At 38.5% G+C, this 17,566-nt stretch overlaps 1 protein-coding gene across 5 annotated transcripts in view; it reads right to left on the bottom strand.

Annotated features, from left to right (window-relative positions):
* ARNTL2 (aryl hydrocarbon receptor nuclear translocator like 2) overlaps window positions 1-17,566 on the bottom strand; it is a 109,710-nt gene that overhangs the window by 49,501 nt on the left and 42,643 nt on the right. For 2 of the 5 annotated variants that reach the window (XM_011222191.3, XM_034644758.1), the window contains exons 2-5: window positions 16,941-17,091; window positions 15,375-15,476; window positions 5,238-5,279; window positions 1,955-2,112 (exon numbers count right to left, since the gene is read on the bottom strand). In XM_011222191.3, the coding sequence (XP_011220493.2) occupies window positions 1,955-2,112; window positions 5,238-5,279; window positions 15,375-15,476; window positions 16,941-17,091 (453 nt within the window). Of the gene's footprint in view, window positions 1-1,954; window positions 2,113-4,465; window positions 4,788-5,237; window positions 5,280-15,374; window positions 15,477-16,940; window positions 17,092-17,566 lie in introns of those variants that run through there. The other 3 variants (XM_019797366.2, XM_019797367.2, XM_034644759.1) reach the window with 3 other exon arrangements.

The following is a 17,566-nucleotide window of genomic DNA, read 5'->3' as shown; positions in this document are numbered from 1 at the left end:
CAAAAAACCCCAAAACTGGAAAAACAAACGTGTGGAGGCTAGAAAACATGCTACTAAACGACCAATGGGACAACAAGTCATAGAGGAAAGGAAAAAATCCATGGAGACGAATGAAAATAGAGACAATGGTTCAAGATCTCTTGGATGCAGCAAAAGCAATCCTGAGAGGGAAGTTTATAGTGATACAGACCCACTTCAAGAAAGAAGAAAAATCTCCAACAATCTAACTTTATACCTAAAGGAGCTAGAAAAAAACCAAAACCCAGTCAGTAAAAGGAAGAAAATAATAAAGATCAGAGTGGCAATAAAGACAAACAAAACTGTTAAAACTTTAGCCAGATTCATCAAGAAAAAGAATCAAATCGAGAAATGCAAGAGAAGTTACAAGCGACACCACAAAAATCCGAAGGAGTCTATAAAAATTATGCAAAAAAATTAGACAAACTAGAAGAAATGGGTAAATTTGTAGAAATCTACAATCTCCCAAAACTGAATCAGGAAGAAAGAATCTGAACAAACCAATTACCACCAATGAAATTGCATCAGTAATCAAAAAACTACCAATAAACAAAAGTCCAGGCCCAGATGGCTTCACAGGTGAATTCTACCAAACATTTAAAGAATACCTACCCTTATATCATTCCAAAATATAGAAGAGAAAGGAAAACTTCCTTCATTCTATGACGCCAGCATTACCCTGATACCAAAAACGAAGACACTGCAAAACAAGAAAATTACCAACCAATATCCCTGATGAACATAAAAATCCTCAATATTTCCAAACCAAACTTAATACATTAAAGGGATCATTCTCCATGATCAAGTGGGATTCATTCCAGAGATGCAAGGATGGTTCAGTATCTACAAATCAATCAACATAACACACATTATAAAATGAAGGATAAAAATCATATGATCACCTCAATAGATGCAGAAAAAGCATTTGACAAATTCAGCACTCAGAAAAACTCAACAAGGGGGGTAGAGAGGGAACATAACATAATAAATGCTATAAATGACAAACCCAGAGCTAACCTCATCCTTAGCGGTGAAAAGCTGAAAGTTTTCCCTCTAAGATCAGGAAGAAGACAAGAATGTCCACTCTCACCACTTTTATTCAACATAGTCCTGGAAGTCCTAGCCACAGCAATCAGATAAGAAAAAGAAATAAGAGACATCCAAATTGGTAAGGAAGGAGTAGAACTCTCACTATATGCAGATGACAAGATACTACATATAGAAAATCCTAAGGACTCCACCAAAAAACTATTCATTCTAATAAATGAATTTAGTAAAGTTGCAGAATACAAAATTAACATAAAGAAATCCATTGCATTTCTATACACTATTAACAAACTAGCAGAAAGAGAAATTAAGAGATCACATTTACCATTGCATCAAAAAGAATACAACACCTAGGAATAAATTTTGCCGAGGCAGCGGAAGGACTGTACTCCGAAAACTCTAAGACATTGATGAAAGACAGTGAGGATGACACACATGGAAAGACATACTGTGTGCATTTAAGATAAAGCTTTTAGTGAAACCAATATTTTCAATACTCAGATTAGTATTCTCTCCACCTACAGAATATGAGCATCAAAACTGATGCCTAGAAACAAACTGATGCCTATAAAACTGAAAGACACATCAGCATAGAATTTCAGGAGCCAATAACAACAAAACAAATGAATCCGGGACCTCAGTTACAGGGAGGACTTCACGAATCCAAGTGCGGGGCGCCTGGGTGGCTCGGTTGGTTAAGCGTCTGCCTTCGGCTCAAGTCACCATCCCAGGGTCCTGGGATCCGGCTCTCGGCTCAGAGGGGAGCCTGCTTCTCCCTCTCCTCCCTGCTCATGCTCTCTGTCACTATTTCGCTATCTCTGTCTCAAATCAATAAAATCTTTAAAAACAAAACAAAAAGACCAAATGTGGAAGCCATTTTCAAACTCACCTTTCAAAGATCTCAAGTGTTGGACAGCCATTCTCAACACCGTAAGTTTGTCCAGTTTACGTGCCATGGGATTGCACTGAGGGATCATTGCAGACAGTTCTTCAATCAGGTTATTCATTTTATCTCTCCTCCGCTTTTCGGTTTGGCTGTGAGCTTCTCTAAGAAGGAAAAGAACCTCCTTTATTCTTCACATCGAGCAGACCCACAGCTACCCCGGAGGCAGGGCTGGAGGCCTTCGAGCACACCCTCCTCCTCCCAGCTCTAGCCCTGCACTTCCGGGTCAGGGATGAAGAGGGAGCTGCTGAGCACAGGAATGGTGCTTGTCTCTCACCCCACCAACGACCCCCGGCTCCTTCCTCCCCTAGCTTCTTTCCAGAAACCTTCAAGAACTAAGATGTGTCTGAGAGCCACGTGGGTCGTTTTAGAACTTCCCTCAGTCTTAGAAGGCTACCTAACGCTTCCTCGCTGGTATTCACTTCAGCATGGTCACTTCATTCTCCTCCCCAGCAGCTTCCCATGGGGCTGCAAATGTGCGCAAATCTCTCCCCATGGGGAAAAAGAACCCACCTTTCCGCACTCCTAGGGGTTTTTACCTCGCTACCATCTTCCCTTCTCAGCCAGCTTCCTGAAAGAACACCATCTCCACTCTTTCACTTCTCAAGCAGGCACCCTTCCATCTATTAAAATCAACCTTCCACAAACCCTGCCCCACTGACACTATTTCTAGCAGAGGTCATCCTTATTTTATGCAACTCCTTGCTGATCGCTGCCTTGAATTTGACGGTACTGACCCTCCTCATTCTTCCACTGGCTCCTGTGACTCTCTTCTGCTCCTCCGCCCTCCCTGCTCTGCTCAGTCCCCTTAGTCTCTTTATCAGCTCTTCCTCTTGCCTTAAATAGTGGTGTCCCCAAGATTCCCAACTTGGCTCTACTCTTTCCTCACCCCACAGCTTCACCCTGAGAGAGCTCCTTCTCTCAAAGTCTTTACAACTGTTCATACTCTACTTAACATTAAATCCCTATCTCGTTCATACCTCGCCCCATTCCTGACCTTCAAAACTTGAACTATACACCTAAATGATTCACAAGTGCCTTAAAACTCAAGGAAGCCCACACTGAATACATTTTTTACAATGTACCCCCATTTTATTTCTCCTTCCTCCTTTACCCCTGATTTACTCCGGTAGAGTTTATCTTGGTTGCCGATATCACCAGGCTCATTCTAGACCCTTCCTTCTTCTTCACTCTGAAGAGCCAAATAATCACAAACTCCTGTAGGTTCTAGTTCTTAAAATGGTTCTTATATAGGTCTTCTCTTCCTCCCCGTACACTCTGCCACCACCTTAATTCATTAGGTGATAGCTCATTGCACTACCCCAAAAAGCCTTTTAATCTGCTTTACTTCTAGTGTCCTCCAGTCTATACAAACCACTTCTAGAATTACAGAATTATCACTTGAAAACAAATGAAGTCATCTAATTCCATTGTATCAAACTGCTAAAATGTATCTTACTTCCTAAGAGGAAGGGCCCAACTTCCTCATGACATCCCAAGGTTCTCCATGACCTGGCTTGTGCCCTCCTTTCCAGTTGCATCACTCTGTGCGTTCCCTACATCTCCACATGTCACTCTGGAGCAATGCCAAACGACTTGCTAGTCCTCACACATGCCAAGTCACCTCATATCTCCTCTGACTTGCTCTTTGCTAAGCTTAGAATCTCCTTCCCTTCTATATTCTTGGAAAAATCCTCTTCCTTCTTCAAAGCCCAGCTCTGTTATTCTTCTGGGAAACCGTCTGTGACTACTACAGGATGAATCACCTTCCTCTCTCAGCTGCCTCAGTGTCGTCTGCACCACTACCGTGTCACCAGACCTAAGCCACCGTCTGTTGGAAATTCAGTATTATTGAATACGTCACAAGGAAAGAAAAACGTTGCCAATTAACAGGAAGAGGCCATTGATAAGACCTTTTTCATAGATGGTAAACTGCAGGGGAAAATTGTATATCTTACATTTGCGTTAGGCTCTTTTGCCCTTCACACTTAACTGTAAATATCTGTTTCGCCTACGGCACTTCGATCGTAGCACCTCCAGGATTTCTACATAAGAAGAGTTTAAGAAGGACAATCCGATGGGAAAGAAGGAGGAGACTTGCTCTGACCTGTCTTTATGGCAACTTTAGACGAAATTAGATGAAAGAAAATGTAATTTTTCCACATAAAAGAGTGGGGGAGGGGAGAACACTAATGAAAACCAATGGAGATAATATTCCCCCTCCCCCCAACCGTTCACCCTTGGGTAATGCCACTCTTGGAACAAAATATGTACTTTTGAGTGAACTGGATAGAATTCAAATTACATGTACGTTCGCATAAAATCTAGCTATATCCTCATGCTTTAGTCCATTCATAACTTTTAGATTAAAATTTTATGATTAGAAGAATGTCATAGTTATCCTCTTGCTAGAATTATCACCTCTCGTTTCTACCAGTATTACCCACTAGCACGGACACTAGCAATGGACGGAGCTGCCTGATTCCAGGAATGTCCAGCAGACGGGGTGTTCGGTCTCAGAGGTAGGGGTTAGAGACAGGTGAGAACAGGCAGGAGCAAGGCCCTGTGGAGAACAATGAGTGATGATGGTAGGAGCTAGGAAAACCAGAGGAAGATAAAATAGCTAGTTTTTTAATAAAGCACTTCACTTGAAGGAGATGCACCTAAAAGATTTTTGAAGAACTGTATTAGGGAAAGGCATATTTACCAGAAGCTGGTTCTCTGCTTGATAATTCTGCAGCAGGGGTCTGGCTCTTAATTCTGTGTAGTTACTGCCACTTTGACCCCTGTCAGAGTTTTGTAAATCATATCAAAAGCCAGAATAAATGAAATAAAGGCAAAACTGAGATCTGGCCATGCTGCCGGATGTAGGAAAATTTTTGTGGACGTTGAGAAGATGTTGAAACAACTGACAAAGAATTCATGCGGATGAATTCCTAACAACCAGACGCTCCTCAGAAGTAACTGTGATTTGTTTATATCATGAATCAGCTTTTCTCCAGTGCCTAAAGAAAATATTTTGATAAACAGTCCCTCTAAGAAAAATTTAAAGGCAATGTAAGACCAAATGTTGTTCAAGTAGACAGAAAAGGTAACACTTTTCAGAGCAGGACGAATGAGAAAAACCTACTATTCATGAGTCAATTCTATCTTGACGTCAACTTTTACTTTGGCTAAAGGTTTGCAAGCGCAACCTTTTCCACCCACCAGCTACCAAACTCGATGGTACCTGAAGGACTTCATTTTTACTTGTTGTTCACCATCTTCCATTCTACAAAAAAGCAGGATAAAATGTCAAACTACATGAAACAGCTTTTATGTAATTCTTGAAAGAAAAAACTCAATGGTGAGATTAAGTAACATCATCCTAAATGCTATTAAGTCTTTAGTTAGAAATGCTACCCTCAGCTCCTAATGACCCGAAATGATTATTACTGTCAACACAAGTGGTAGTTCTCTTCCTAAGTCTGATAGGCACATCATCCCCATCAGGGCAACAAAAACTGTTAACTGACAATGTACAGTAATTGGTGCTCTACTTAAAAATCATCTCATGCAAGTCCTGAGAAATATAATTGTCATATGAATAATACTAAATAGAATAATTTTTAAACATTTGATGGCTTAACCAAAAATTTTGGTAGTGGCTGTATTAAAATAGCCTAAAAATGAATGAAAAATCTCAGACCTTTCAACAAAAGAAATTAATTTGTTAAAATTTGTTTTTTAATTAAGTATCTTGAAAACTGGAAACTCTGATCACTTGCTAATATTAATATTCACAGTAGTATATTCTCTAGCAGAATATGCCAAATGTATATGAGTGTGAATATGTATGTGCATGTACATATATTTAAGAAATGGAGTTACCATCAGACCACTATTAAAATGAAATATACTGAGGGTGACAGACTACGTTCAACATTAAAAAATTATGCAGGCTGAGTTTTTAAAAATATTTTTCCGAGTGTATCAAAACAAACAAACAAAAATAGACTCTTAAATGCAAAGACCAAACTGGTGGTTACCAGAGGGAGGTAGATGAGGGGATGGACAAAATAGATGAAGGGAATTAGGAGGTACAAAATTCCAGTTATAAATGAGTCACAGGGATGCAAAGTACAGCACAGGGTATATAGTCAATGATATTATAATAACATCAGAGGGTGACAGATGGTAAGTACATTTATCATAGTGAGCATTAAGTCCTGTGTGGAATTGTCAAATCACTACGTTGTACACACAAATCTAATATTACACTGTCAACTGAACTACAAGGGAAAAAAACTCAAAAGAAATGGTGAAATCCAAACCTACTGTACTTATGAAATCCAAATATACTATTATTTAATGGTCCCTGGTAGAACAGAAAAAAGGTACGATCATGTATTACCCAAACAATTCATTTCTTTTTTGCAGCACAAACCTGGGTAATTGCAAATACAATCAAAACATTCTCCAGGTTTGCTACTTTTCATGCCTTCCTCTTTTTAAAACCATCTTTCTTTGGTTTCTGAGATACTAGTCCTACTTCAGAGCCATGTCTTCTCACTTTCGGGGTAGGATTTCCCTCCTCCCTTTAAAGTGTTTAGGCTTGAGTCCCCCCAGAGGATATCCTCGGCCCCCAAGTCTTCCCACTCCATACACTTCCCCCAGTGACTGCCTCCATGCCAATCACTGCAATGGCTTTCTGAACATTAGTGACATGTGAATCTCTATCTCCAGACCAGGTGTCACCCCAAAGTTCCAGACCCTCATATCCAACTGCCCAGTTGAAGATCCCAGAATGAACCATGTTCTCATTGTGTCCAAAACTGAATTCACCATCTGTCCCTTGATCTCAGCATATATCATCATTCTGGACACTTCCTGTATGCCTGCTCTCCTTAACCAACAATCATGACTTCTCTTTTAAATGTGTCTTAACATGCCCTTCCCTTTCCATGCCCTGCTGTCCAGGACCACTCTCTTAGACCAATGCTCTGAAAACAAACCCTAGCAAGAACTTCTCAGCTATTTTCTCGGCCTCCTGGATTTTCCTTCTTCAGCCATGCTCTTCCCAGAGTGATTCTTTGAGAATGTAAGTCTGTACCATTTCACACCTGGTAGGATAGCTATATTCTTTTTAAAAATGGAAAATAATGAGTGTCAGCACGGATATGGAGAAACTGGATTCCTTGCACACTGCTGGTGGGAATATAAAATGGTACAGCCACTGTCGAAAACAGGTCTGTGGTTCCTCAAAAACTAAACATAGGATTACTATATGACCCAGCAATTCTCCCAGGTATATACCAAAAAGAATTTAAAAGCAAGGACTCAAACAGACACTTGTATGTCAATGTACATAACAGCATTATTCACAGTAGCCAAAAGATAGGAACAATTTAAATGCCCACCAACAGATAAATGGATAAACAAAATGTGATATATGGCAACCCCTGTGCACAGTACCACAGGCCCCTTCCTGGCCAGGCATGTACCCCTGCCTCAGCTCCAGCCAACACCCCTCCAAGGCACTCTCTCTACAGAGAGTCCTAAAACATACCCATTTGCACCCACTTCAGCTATCCTACCAGGGCACCCTCTGTACAAAGAACTCAAGGGTGTCCTGGTCCACACACTGCTTCAGCTCCAGCCACCCCACCAGGATGCCCCTGCAAGTATTGCCCCCAGAAATCCTGGCTTACATTCATTTCAGTCATCCAGCCAGAGTGCCCTCAGTGTAGAGAATCTGAAAAGCACTCTGACCTGCAACAGCTTTAGCTTTAGCTGTTGGGACAGGGCGCCCACTGCATGAATAGCCTTAGGATCCCCTGGCATACCCACTTCAGCTTCACCTGTTTTGCTAGGGTGCCCTCTGTGGGGAGAACTCAGGGATACCCCAAATAATATCCATGTCAGCTTCAGCTATGCAGCCAAGTTTCCCTCTGGGTGTAGAGCCTTGGGACGCCCCAGCATGTACCCACTCTAGCTTTAGTTATTCTGCCAGGGCACCTGCTGTGGGGAGAGCTCAGGGACCACACTGACCTGTACCCACTTCAGCTATCCTGCCAGGGTGCCCACTGTGTGGAGAGTCCTGGGACACCCAGCCCATGCCAGCCACATCTCCAGCCAGTGAAAGTCACCAAGCACACAAGGTCTACATAGGGGATGACCATACAAAAGCCCATTCCTTCAAATTTAAAAGTAGTTATTCTGCTTAATTCATAGAAACAAACATAGGAAGTCAGGCAAAATGGGGAGACAGAGAAATATGCTCCAAAAGAAAGAACAAGACAAAACCTCAGAAAAAGGAGCTAAATGAAATGGAGATAAACAATATGTCTAAAAGAATTTGAAGTAATGATCATAATGATGCTCACTGGGCTGGACAGAAGAGTGAATGAACTTAGTGAGACCTTCAATAAAGAGATTAAAAATGTAAAAAAAGAACCAACCAGAGTTGAATAATACAGTAACTGAAATAAAAAATACATGAGAGAGAATCAACAGTAGATTAGAGGATGCAGAATATATCAGCAATCTGGAAGACAGGCTAATGAAAAGCACACAAGCTGAATAACAAAAAGAGAAAATAATAAACAAATGAAGGTTGATTAAAGGGTCTCTTGGACAGCATCAAGTGAAAAAATATTTTCATTATGGGGGACCTAGAAGAAGCAGCAAGAGAGAAACGGAAAAAACTTATTTGAAGAAGTAATAGCTGAAAACTTCCCTAACATAGGGAAGGAAATAGATACCTAGGTCCAAGAAGCACAGAGTTCTAAGCAAGATGAACCCAAGGAGGTCCAAACCAACACACATAATTAAAATGTCAAAGGTTAAAGAGAGACTTTGGGGGCACCTGGCTGGCTCGGTCAGGACAGCATGCAACTCTTGATCTCAGGGTCATGAGTTCAAGCCCTACACTGGGCACAGAGCCTACTTTAAAAATAAATATATAAAGAGAGACTTTCAAAGGCAGCAAGAGAGAAGCAAACAGTTACCTACAAGAAAAACCCTGTAAGGCTATCAGCCAAGTTTTCAGCAGAAACTTTGCAGGCCAAAAGAAAGTCGCATAATATATTCAAAGTACTGATGGAAAAAAACCTATAACCAAAAATACTCTACCTGGCAAGAGTATCATTCAGAATTGAAGTTCCCCCCAAAATGATTTTATTACCACTAAACTAGCCTTACAAGAAATGTTAAAGGTACCTCTTTAAGTGGAAAAGAAATGGCCATAATTAGATGTTAGAAAATTATGAATAAAGATACAAAATATGACAGCATATACATAAAACATGAAGGAAAGGGTGAAATAAGGTGTGTTTTGTTTGTTTTTGTTTTAGGATGTGTTTGAACTTAAATGACCACCCACTTAAAAAGAGTGCTATATACTTAGGCTGTTGTATATGAACCTCATGGTACCACAAACCCAATACCTACAATAGACCCAAAAAAAGGAAAAAAAAAAAGCCAAACATAATGCTACAGAAACTCATCAATCACAAAGAAAGGGAGCAAGAGAAGAACTACAAAAACAATCATAAAAAAAATAACGAAATGGCAATAAGTACATACTTACCAATAATTACTTTAAATATAAATGGCCTAAACGCTTTAATCAAAAGACATAGGGTGGCAGAACAGGTAAAAACAAATGCTCTCTACAAAAGACTTAACTCAGACCTAAAGACACATATATATTGAAAGTAAAAAGATAGAAAAAAATATTCCATGCAAATGGAAGTGGGGTAAAAAAAAAATCTGGGGTAACAATACTTGTATCAGACAAAATGGACTTTAAAACGAAGACTGTAACAAGAGTCAAAGAAAGCCATTACATAATGATAAAGGGATCCATCCAACAAGAGTATAGAACAATTGTAAATATCCATGCCTCTAATATAGGAGCACCTAAATACATAAAGCAAACATTAATGAATATAGAAAAACTGACAGTAATACAGTGATGACATCAATGGGTATTTCATCCAGGCAGAAAATCAATAAGGAAACCGTGGCTTTGAACAACACATTAGACTGGGTAGACTTAACACATATATACAGAACATTCCATCTAAAAATAACAGAATACACATTCTTTTTAAGTGCACATGAAACATTCTGCAGAATAGATCACTTGTTAGGCCATAAAACAAGTCTCAATAAATTTAAGAAAATTGAAATCCATACCATGCATCTTTTCTAACCACAACTACATGAAACTAGAAATCAATCACCAAAAAAACCTAAAAAACCCACAAACACATGGAAGCTGAATAACAATAGGTCAACAAAGAAATCAGAGAGAAAATTAAGAAATAGAGAAAAATGAAAATACAATAGTCCAAAATCTTTGGAACATGGCAAAAGCAGTTCTAGGAGGGAAATACATAGCAATATAGGCTACCTCAAAAAAAAAAAAAAAAAAAAAAAAAAAAAAAAAAAAAAAAACCATGAAAAAAACTCNTGAAAAAAGCTCAAACAATCTAACCATACATCTAAAAAAACCATAAAAAGAGAAACAAAGCCCAAGATGAGTAGAAGGAAGGAAATAATAAAGATCAGAGCAGAAATAAATGATGTAGACTAAAAAAATAAATAAAAAGAAAAAAATCAAGAAAACCAAGAGCTGGTTCTTTGAAAAGATAAACAAAATTGATAAACCCTTAGCCAGACTCATCAAGGAAAAAAAAGAGAAAGGACCCAAATAAATAAAATTAGAAACAAAGAGGAAAAGTAAGAACACCACAGAAATATGGAAGGATTATAAGAAAATACTACAAAAATTATATAACAAAAATTGGGCAAGCTACAAGAAATGGATAAATTCCTAGAAACATACAGTCTTCTAAAACTGAATCAGGAAAAAACAGAACATCTGAACAGACCAATTACTAGTACTGAAATTGAATTGGTAACTTAAAAAAAAACAAACAAACGTGAGATTGAGCCCCATATCGAGTTCTTCACTGAGCATGGAGTCTGCTTAGGATTCTCTCTCTCCCTCTCCACCGCCCCCCCGACAACCCACTCACTCTCTCTCTTAAAAAAAAAAAAAAAAAAGGAAGGACCTGATGGATTCACAGATGAATTGTAAACATTTAAAGAGTTAATACCTCTTCTCCTCAGTCTATTCCAAAAAATAGAAGGAAGGCTTCCAAATACATTCTATGAGGCCAGCATTATCCTGATACCAAAACCAGGCAAAGACACCACAAAAAAACCCCAACTATAAGCCAATATCTCTGGTGAGCATAGATGCAAAAATCCTTAACAAAATATTAGCAAACCACATTCGACAATACACTAAAAAGAACATTCACCATGATCAAACAGGATTTATTCTGGGGATGCAAGGATGGGTCAATATTTGCAAATCAACCAACATGATACATATCAACAAAACGAAGAATAAAAATCATATGACCTTCTCAGGGCGCCTGGGTGGCTCAGTCAGTTAAGCATCCAACTCTTGGTTTCAGCTCAGGGCATGATCTCAGGGTCCTGGGATCAAACCCCATGTAGGGATCCCTGCTCAGTGGGGACTCTTCTTGTTTCTCTCTCACTCTGCCCTTCCCCCTGCCCATGCTCTCAATCTCCACCTCTAAAATAAATAAATCTTTTTTAAAAAATCATGATCTTCTCAATAGATTCAGAAAAAGCATTTCACAAAATTCAACTTCCATTCATGATAAAAACTCTCAACAAAGTGGGTTTAGAAGGAACATACCTCGACATAATACGGGCCATATATGAAAAAATCAAAGTCAACATCATACTCAGTGGTGAAGGACTAAGAGATTTTCCTCTAAGACCAGGGACAACACAAGGATGTCCACTCACCACTTTTATTCAAGATGATATTGGAAGTCCTAGTCACAGCAATCAGACTAGAAAAAGAAATAAGAGGCAATCATATCAGCAAGGAAGAAGTGAAACTGTCACTATTTGCAGATGACATGATGTTACATATAGAAAACCCTAAAGCCTCCATCAAAAAACTATTAAAACTAATAAATTCAGTAAAGATGCAGGATACAAAATTAATATACTGAAATCCACTGCATTTTTATACACTAGTTTGTTATAAACTAGCAGAAAGATTTTAAGTGAACAATCCCATTTACAATTGCACCAAAAAGACTAAAATATCTAGGAATAAACTTAACCAAGGAGGTAAGAGACCCATGCTCTGAAAACTAAAACACTGATGAAAAGAAACTAAAGATGACACAAATAAATGGAAAGATATTCCATGTTCACGGAATTAAAGAATATTGTTATATGCAACCAATGAATCATTGAACACTACATCAAAAACTAACGATGTATTATATGTTGGCTAATTGAATTTAAATTTTTTTTTAAATGTCCATTCTGCCCAAGGCAATGTAAAAATTCAACGCAATCCCTATCAACATACCAACAACATTTTTCAGAACTAAAACAAACAATCCTACAACTGGTATGGAACCACAAAAGACTCCAAATATCCAAAGCAATCTTGAAAATGAACAAAACTGAAGGTATCACAGTTCCAGATTTCAAGATACACTACAAAGCTATAGTAATCAAAACAGTATGGTACTGGCACAAAAATAGACACATAGATCAATGGGATGGAATAAAGAGCCCAGAAATTCTAGAAGAGAATACAGGCAGCAATTTCTCTTCCATTGGCTGTAACAATATTTTTCTAGATACATCTCCTAAGGCAACGGAAACAAAAGCAAAAATAAACTACTGCACCTACATCAAAATAAAAAGCTGTTGTGCAGCTTCAATATAACAAGGCAACCTAAATGGGAGAAGATATTTGCAAATTCCATATCTAATAAGGGGTTAATATCCACAATAAAAAAGAACTTCTACAACTCAACACCCAAAAAATAAAGTCTGATTTAAAAATGGGCAGAGGACCTGAAAAGACATTTTTCCAAAGACATACAGATGGCCAACAGACACAAGAAAAGATGCTAAACATTAATCATCAGGGAAGTGCAAATCAAAACCACAAGATAACACTTTTCATCTGTCAGAATAACTAAAAACAAAAAGATGAGAAATAACAAGTGTTGGAGAGGATGTACAGAAAATGGAACCCTCATGCACTGTGGTGGGAATGTAAATTAGTACAGCCACTGTGGAGAGCAGTATGGAAGGTTCTCAAAAAATTTAAAAACAGAAATACCATATGATCCAAGAATTCCACTACTGGGTATTTACCCAATAAAACCAAAACACTAATTCAAAAAGATACGTGCACCCCTATGTTTATTGCAACATTATTTATAATAGTCAAGATATAGAAGCAACCTAAGTGTCCCTCAATAGACAAATGGATAAAAAAGTAGTACACACACACACACACACACACACACACACACACACACGCATATTACACAGCCATGTAAAAGATGAGATCTTGCCATTTGCAATATGGAAGGACCCAGAGGGTATTGAGCTAAGTGAAAATGTCTCACTGTGAAAGACAAATACCATGATTTCACTCATGTGGCATCTAAAAAACAAATGAATAAACCAAAAGCAGGATCAGACCTATAAATACAGAGAATTAATCGTTGCCAGAGGGAAGGAGGGTGGGGGATACGGGCTTCCACTGATAGAATGAATAAGTCATGGGAATAAAAGGCACAGCATAGGGAATGTTGTCAATGATATTGTAATAGCAGTGTATGGTGACAGACTGTAGCTTATGTGGTAAGCATAGTATAATGCATAGAGACGTTGACTGTGTTGTACATCTGATATTAATGTAAGTAACATAGTTAAAAAACATGGTATATACATACAAGGGAATATTAGCCATAAAAAGAATAAATTTCTGATATATGCTATAACATACAGGAAATCTGAAAATATAATGCTAAGTGAAATAAGCCAGACACAAAAGGACAAACCTTGCATGACTCTACTTATATAAAATATCTAGAACAGGCAAAATCACAGAGCTAGAAAGTAGGCTAGAGGTTACCAGGGACTGAAGGAAACAAGGTAAGAAATGTTATTTAATGCATACAGAGTTTCTAGTTGGGGTAATAAGAATGTTTTGGAAATAGGCAGTAGTAATGGTTGTACAACATTGTGACTGTAACTAATGCCACTGAACTGGACATTAAAAAATGGTTGAAATGGCAATTTTTATGTTATATATATTTTACCAAATAAAAAAAGTCCAAAGGCCCACAATTTTTGTTTAAATGTAATTTGACAAGTCCTCTCATGCTTAAAATCCTATTTTCCTAATTGCATGCAAGATAATTTCAACAGATGTTTTTGACCTAGTCCACCTTCATCTCCCAAGCGTCATAGCTCACCCACCTCTGTGTACGCCTCTGCACTATTGTGCCAGCCACTTGTTTCCTGATTAGCAGAGTGTTATTTCATATTTCATGCCCTAGGCCTCTACGCAGTTCTTCCTTCTACCTAAAATACTTCCTCTACTCCTGCTCTGAATGGCTCACTTCCATTCTTCACATAAAACTCAGCTTAAGTTGGGGCGCCTGCATGGCTCAGTTGTTAAGCATCTGCCTTCAGCTCAGGTCATGATCCCAGGGTCCTGGGATTGAGCCCCGCATCAGACTCCCTGCTCCACTCAGAGCCTGCTTCTTCCTCTCCCACTTCCCCACTGTTTGTGTTCCCTCTCTCACTGGCTGTCTCTCTGTCAACTAAATAAATAAAATCTTAAAAAAAACCCCACAAAACTTAGCTTAAGTCAACCTCTGCAGGAAGCTGTCCTTCCCTCCTAATCTCAATATTATTTAAATGCCCAACAGTCTTCATTGCCACAGTACCCGGGGTATGTATTATGACGGTTATCATAATGTGTAAAAATTATCTGTATCTTTCTCATTTGTACATGTTTCTTATGTCTTATCTGTATTTCTCCCTCTTAGTCTACTGGGTATCACATACTAGGTACTCAAGAAATATTTAATGACTACATTCCAGGGAATCTTCACCCATGACCCTTTTAAAAGAATCAGCTCTCCATTCAAAACCAAGAGTGCTGCAGATGATAAACATTCTCATACATTCTTCTTTGTTTAAAAATACCCAATATTCTGGGGCTCCACCAATGGAATCAACTTCATGTCTACTGACTGGCTTTCATTCCCTGAGTCTCTGGGAAGGCTGCTATAAAATCAGTACTTTGTAAAAACCCATAAAGTACTTTGACATCCACCATTTCATTAGAGGAATGGAAAATGGTGGAATGAATGAAGGATTGGGGTAGAATGAAGAAGCTCTCAGGTAGAGAATGAACAAATCAGTGGGGTATATACTCTCTGTCTACTGCCATTATACTCCTTCTTCAAGCAGGAATTATGTCAAATGGAAGTCCAGAACTTACCTGCTGCCACTGGATGCTGATATTTCTATCCTTGTTGAAAGAAGATAGGTAAAAGGATTCTGAGAGAGCTTTTCCACCACTTTTTCTGTCATGATTCCTGACCTGGAAGGAAGGAGGTCTTGGGTCACCTCTACCCATACATGCTGGGAAACGGACAGCATGGTTATCCTCATGTGCCCGAAGTCCCCTACCCTGTCCAGCAGCAGAGAGACAGGAAGCAGGGCATAATGAAGAAAGTACCACACTAACAATCAGGCATTTTGACTAGTTGTGCAATGTTAGGCAAGCCACTTGATATTTTGGCATCCTGGCTTCTTCATTTTCTAAACTGTGGGCAACTGGCTAATCTTCACTGTTGTCTTCTGCCAAAAAAATCATTATCTGCCAGTACTTTGCAAGTTTCTATTACTTCCCCCACCACTGACCCCACTTTCCCATTCACTCCCCACACCACCCCCTTTGTGGAATAAAACTGTTACTTCTATTACTCACTGCTCCACTTCGACAGCCACAATCTTAGATACTAAGAAAGAGCAATGGTGCTCATGATTCTGAATCACTTCGAGGTTGAGCTGAGTGAGTGGTGACCACAAACTGATAATTTAGGATGCAAAACACAGTTCTAGACAGTCACTTGTTCAATTGTAGTTATTTATGATCATTTGCATTTATAGAAGAGTCTAAGAGAATACAGACAGCCCAAAACAGTAGATAACCTTCAAGTCATTCATATGTGGCTTGGGAAGTACATTGGTACTTGCATTTGAATAACATGGATTCTCCTGTCTTGGGAGTTTTAGCTAAATCAGAAAGTATATTGAGAAGAACAGACTTAAAAAGAGCTAGTTTGTTTCCATATGTCCTCATCTTGTCCCCCTACTCAAAATTCTTCCCTTCATTCATGGAGACCTATCATCAACTTTCTCATTTACGTAAAGTACCAGCCTAAGATGGAGTACTCTAGAACACAGTATTTACTTTGCCTTATCATTTTCACCATACAAATCCTAGCTTTGGGAAGTTTAGTAAAGAATATTTGGGGATGCAAGCTGCACTAAGCAACAAAAATAAACAAGGAGATAGCAAGCATACTCAACATTGACTTTATTATCTACTCGACTTAATAAACATGGAAAATAAGAGTTTTATACGATTTAATGGGCCACAGAGACCAAGGGTTGGTTATTATATAAACGATGGATAAGGTAAGAAGCAACATTATTTATTGTAAGGGAAACATGCAGGAAGATGTTCTCCTCATGGTTAAGAAATTCAATTAGGAAGGTTAAGTATCTTACTGTGACCATAAATGTTAAACAAATTAACCATATGTTCCTATGTCTTTCAGACTCCAGCTGCGCCCCCACCCCCACCCCCAGATATCTAATAAGCTTCAAAGTTGGATTGGAAAGTTAAAGATCAGTGACAGGTGGCAGTTGGATGAATAATTGTCCCTACCCAAATGTAACCATGCAACTGAAAATCATCAATGATTTAAAAAGCAATCTTTCCTTTTTGCCCTTAGAATGAAAGATTTAATGGGGTTAGAGGAATAAATTCACTTACTGGGGTGGGTCTGAATCACTTCCTTTTCGTTTTCTTGGGAACTCTACCACGTGTGGGCTGAGGGATCCAATAGTTGTTGGTTTTGTCCACGGGCTCATATGACTGGAAACCACAGGAGAAATGAACTGATTCTCTTCTCTCAGTTTTCTGTCTGTGAGAGAGAAAGCACAATAGGACATCTATTTTTAACATTGACTTTTACTTTACACATATCCCTATCACACGTTTTAAGTGGTTTTTCTATCTTGATATTTTAAAAATATCAATAACAACATAACAGAATGAAAGACAAACTATGTAAACTCAAATACTAGTTAGAAATGTATTTGTGAGTCCATATTTTTAAGCTTATTTCCCCCGTTTAACTGTAAAAGAATTGTAGAAAATAGGGAAACACAAATAATAGAAAGGAAGGGGGAAATCAAATGTCACCAACTGATGTCACTATTTAGAGATATTCCCCTTTAGAATTTTTTCCACAGTTGTCATTAAGGTAATTGAAATCATAGCATAAAGTATATTCTATTTCATTTACAAATCACTATGATAATTTTATAGTGCTATTACAAATTCTTTATAAATGATTCTAATGACTGTATAATATACCATCATGTAGATGTGTCATA

This window comes from Ailuropoda melanoleuca, chromosome 16, assembly GCF_002007445.2.
Source record: "Ailuropoda melanoleuca isolate Jingjing chromosome 16, ASM200744v2, whole genome shotgun sequence".
Classification (NCBI taxonomy): domain Eukaryota; kingdom Metazoa; phylum Chordata; class Mammalia; order Carnivora; family Ursidae; genus Ailuropoda; species Ailuropoda melanoleuca.
The sequence above is the reverse complement of the archived record's forward strand: the minus strand, read 5'-3'. Positions and strand labels throughout refer to the sequence as shown.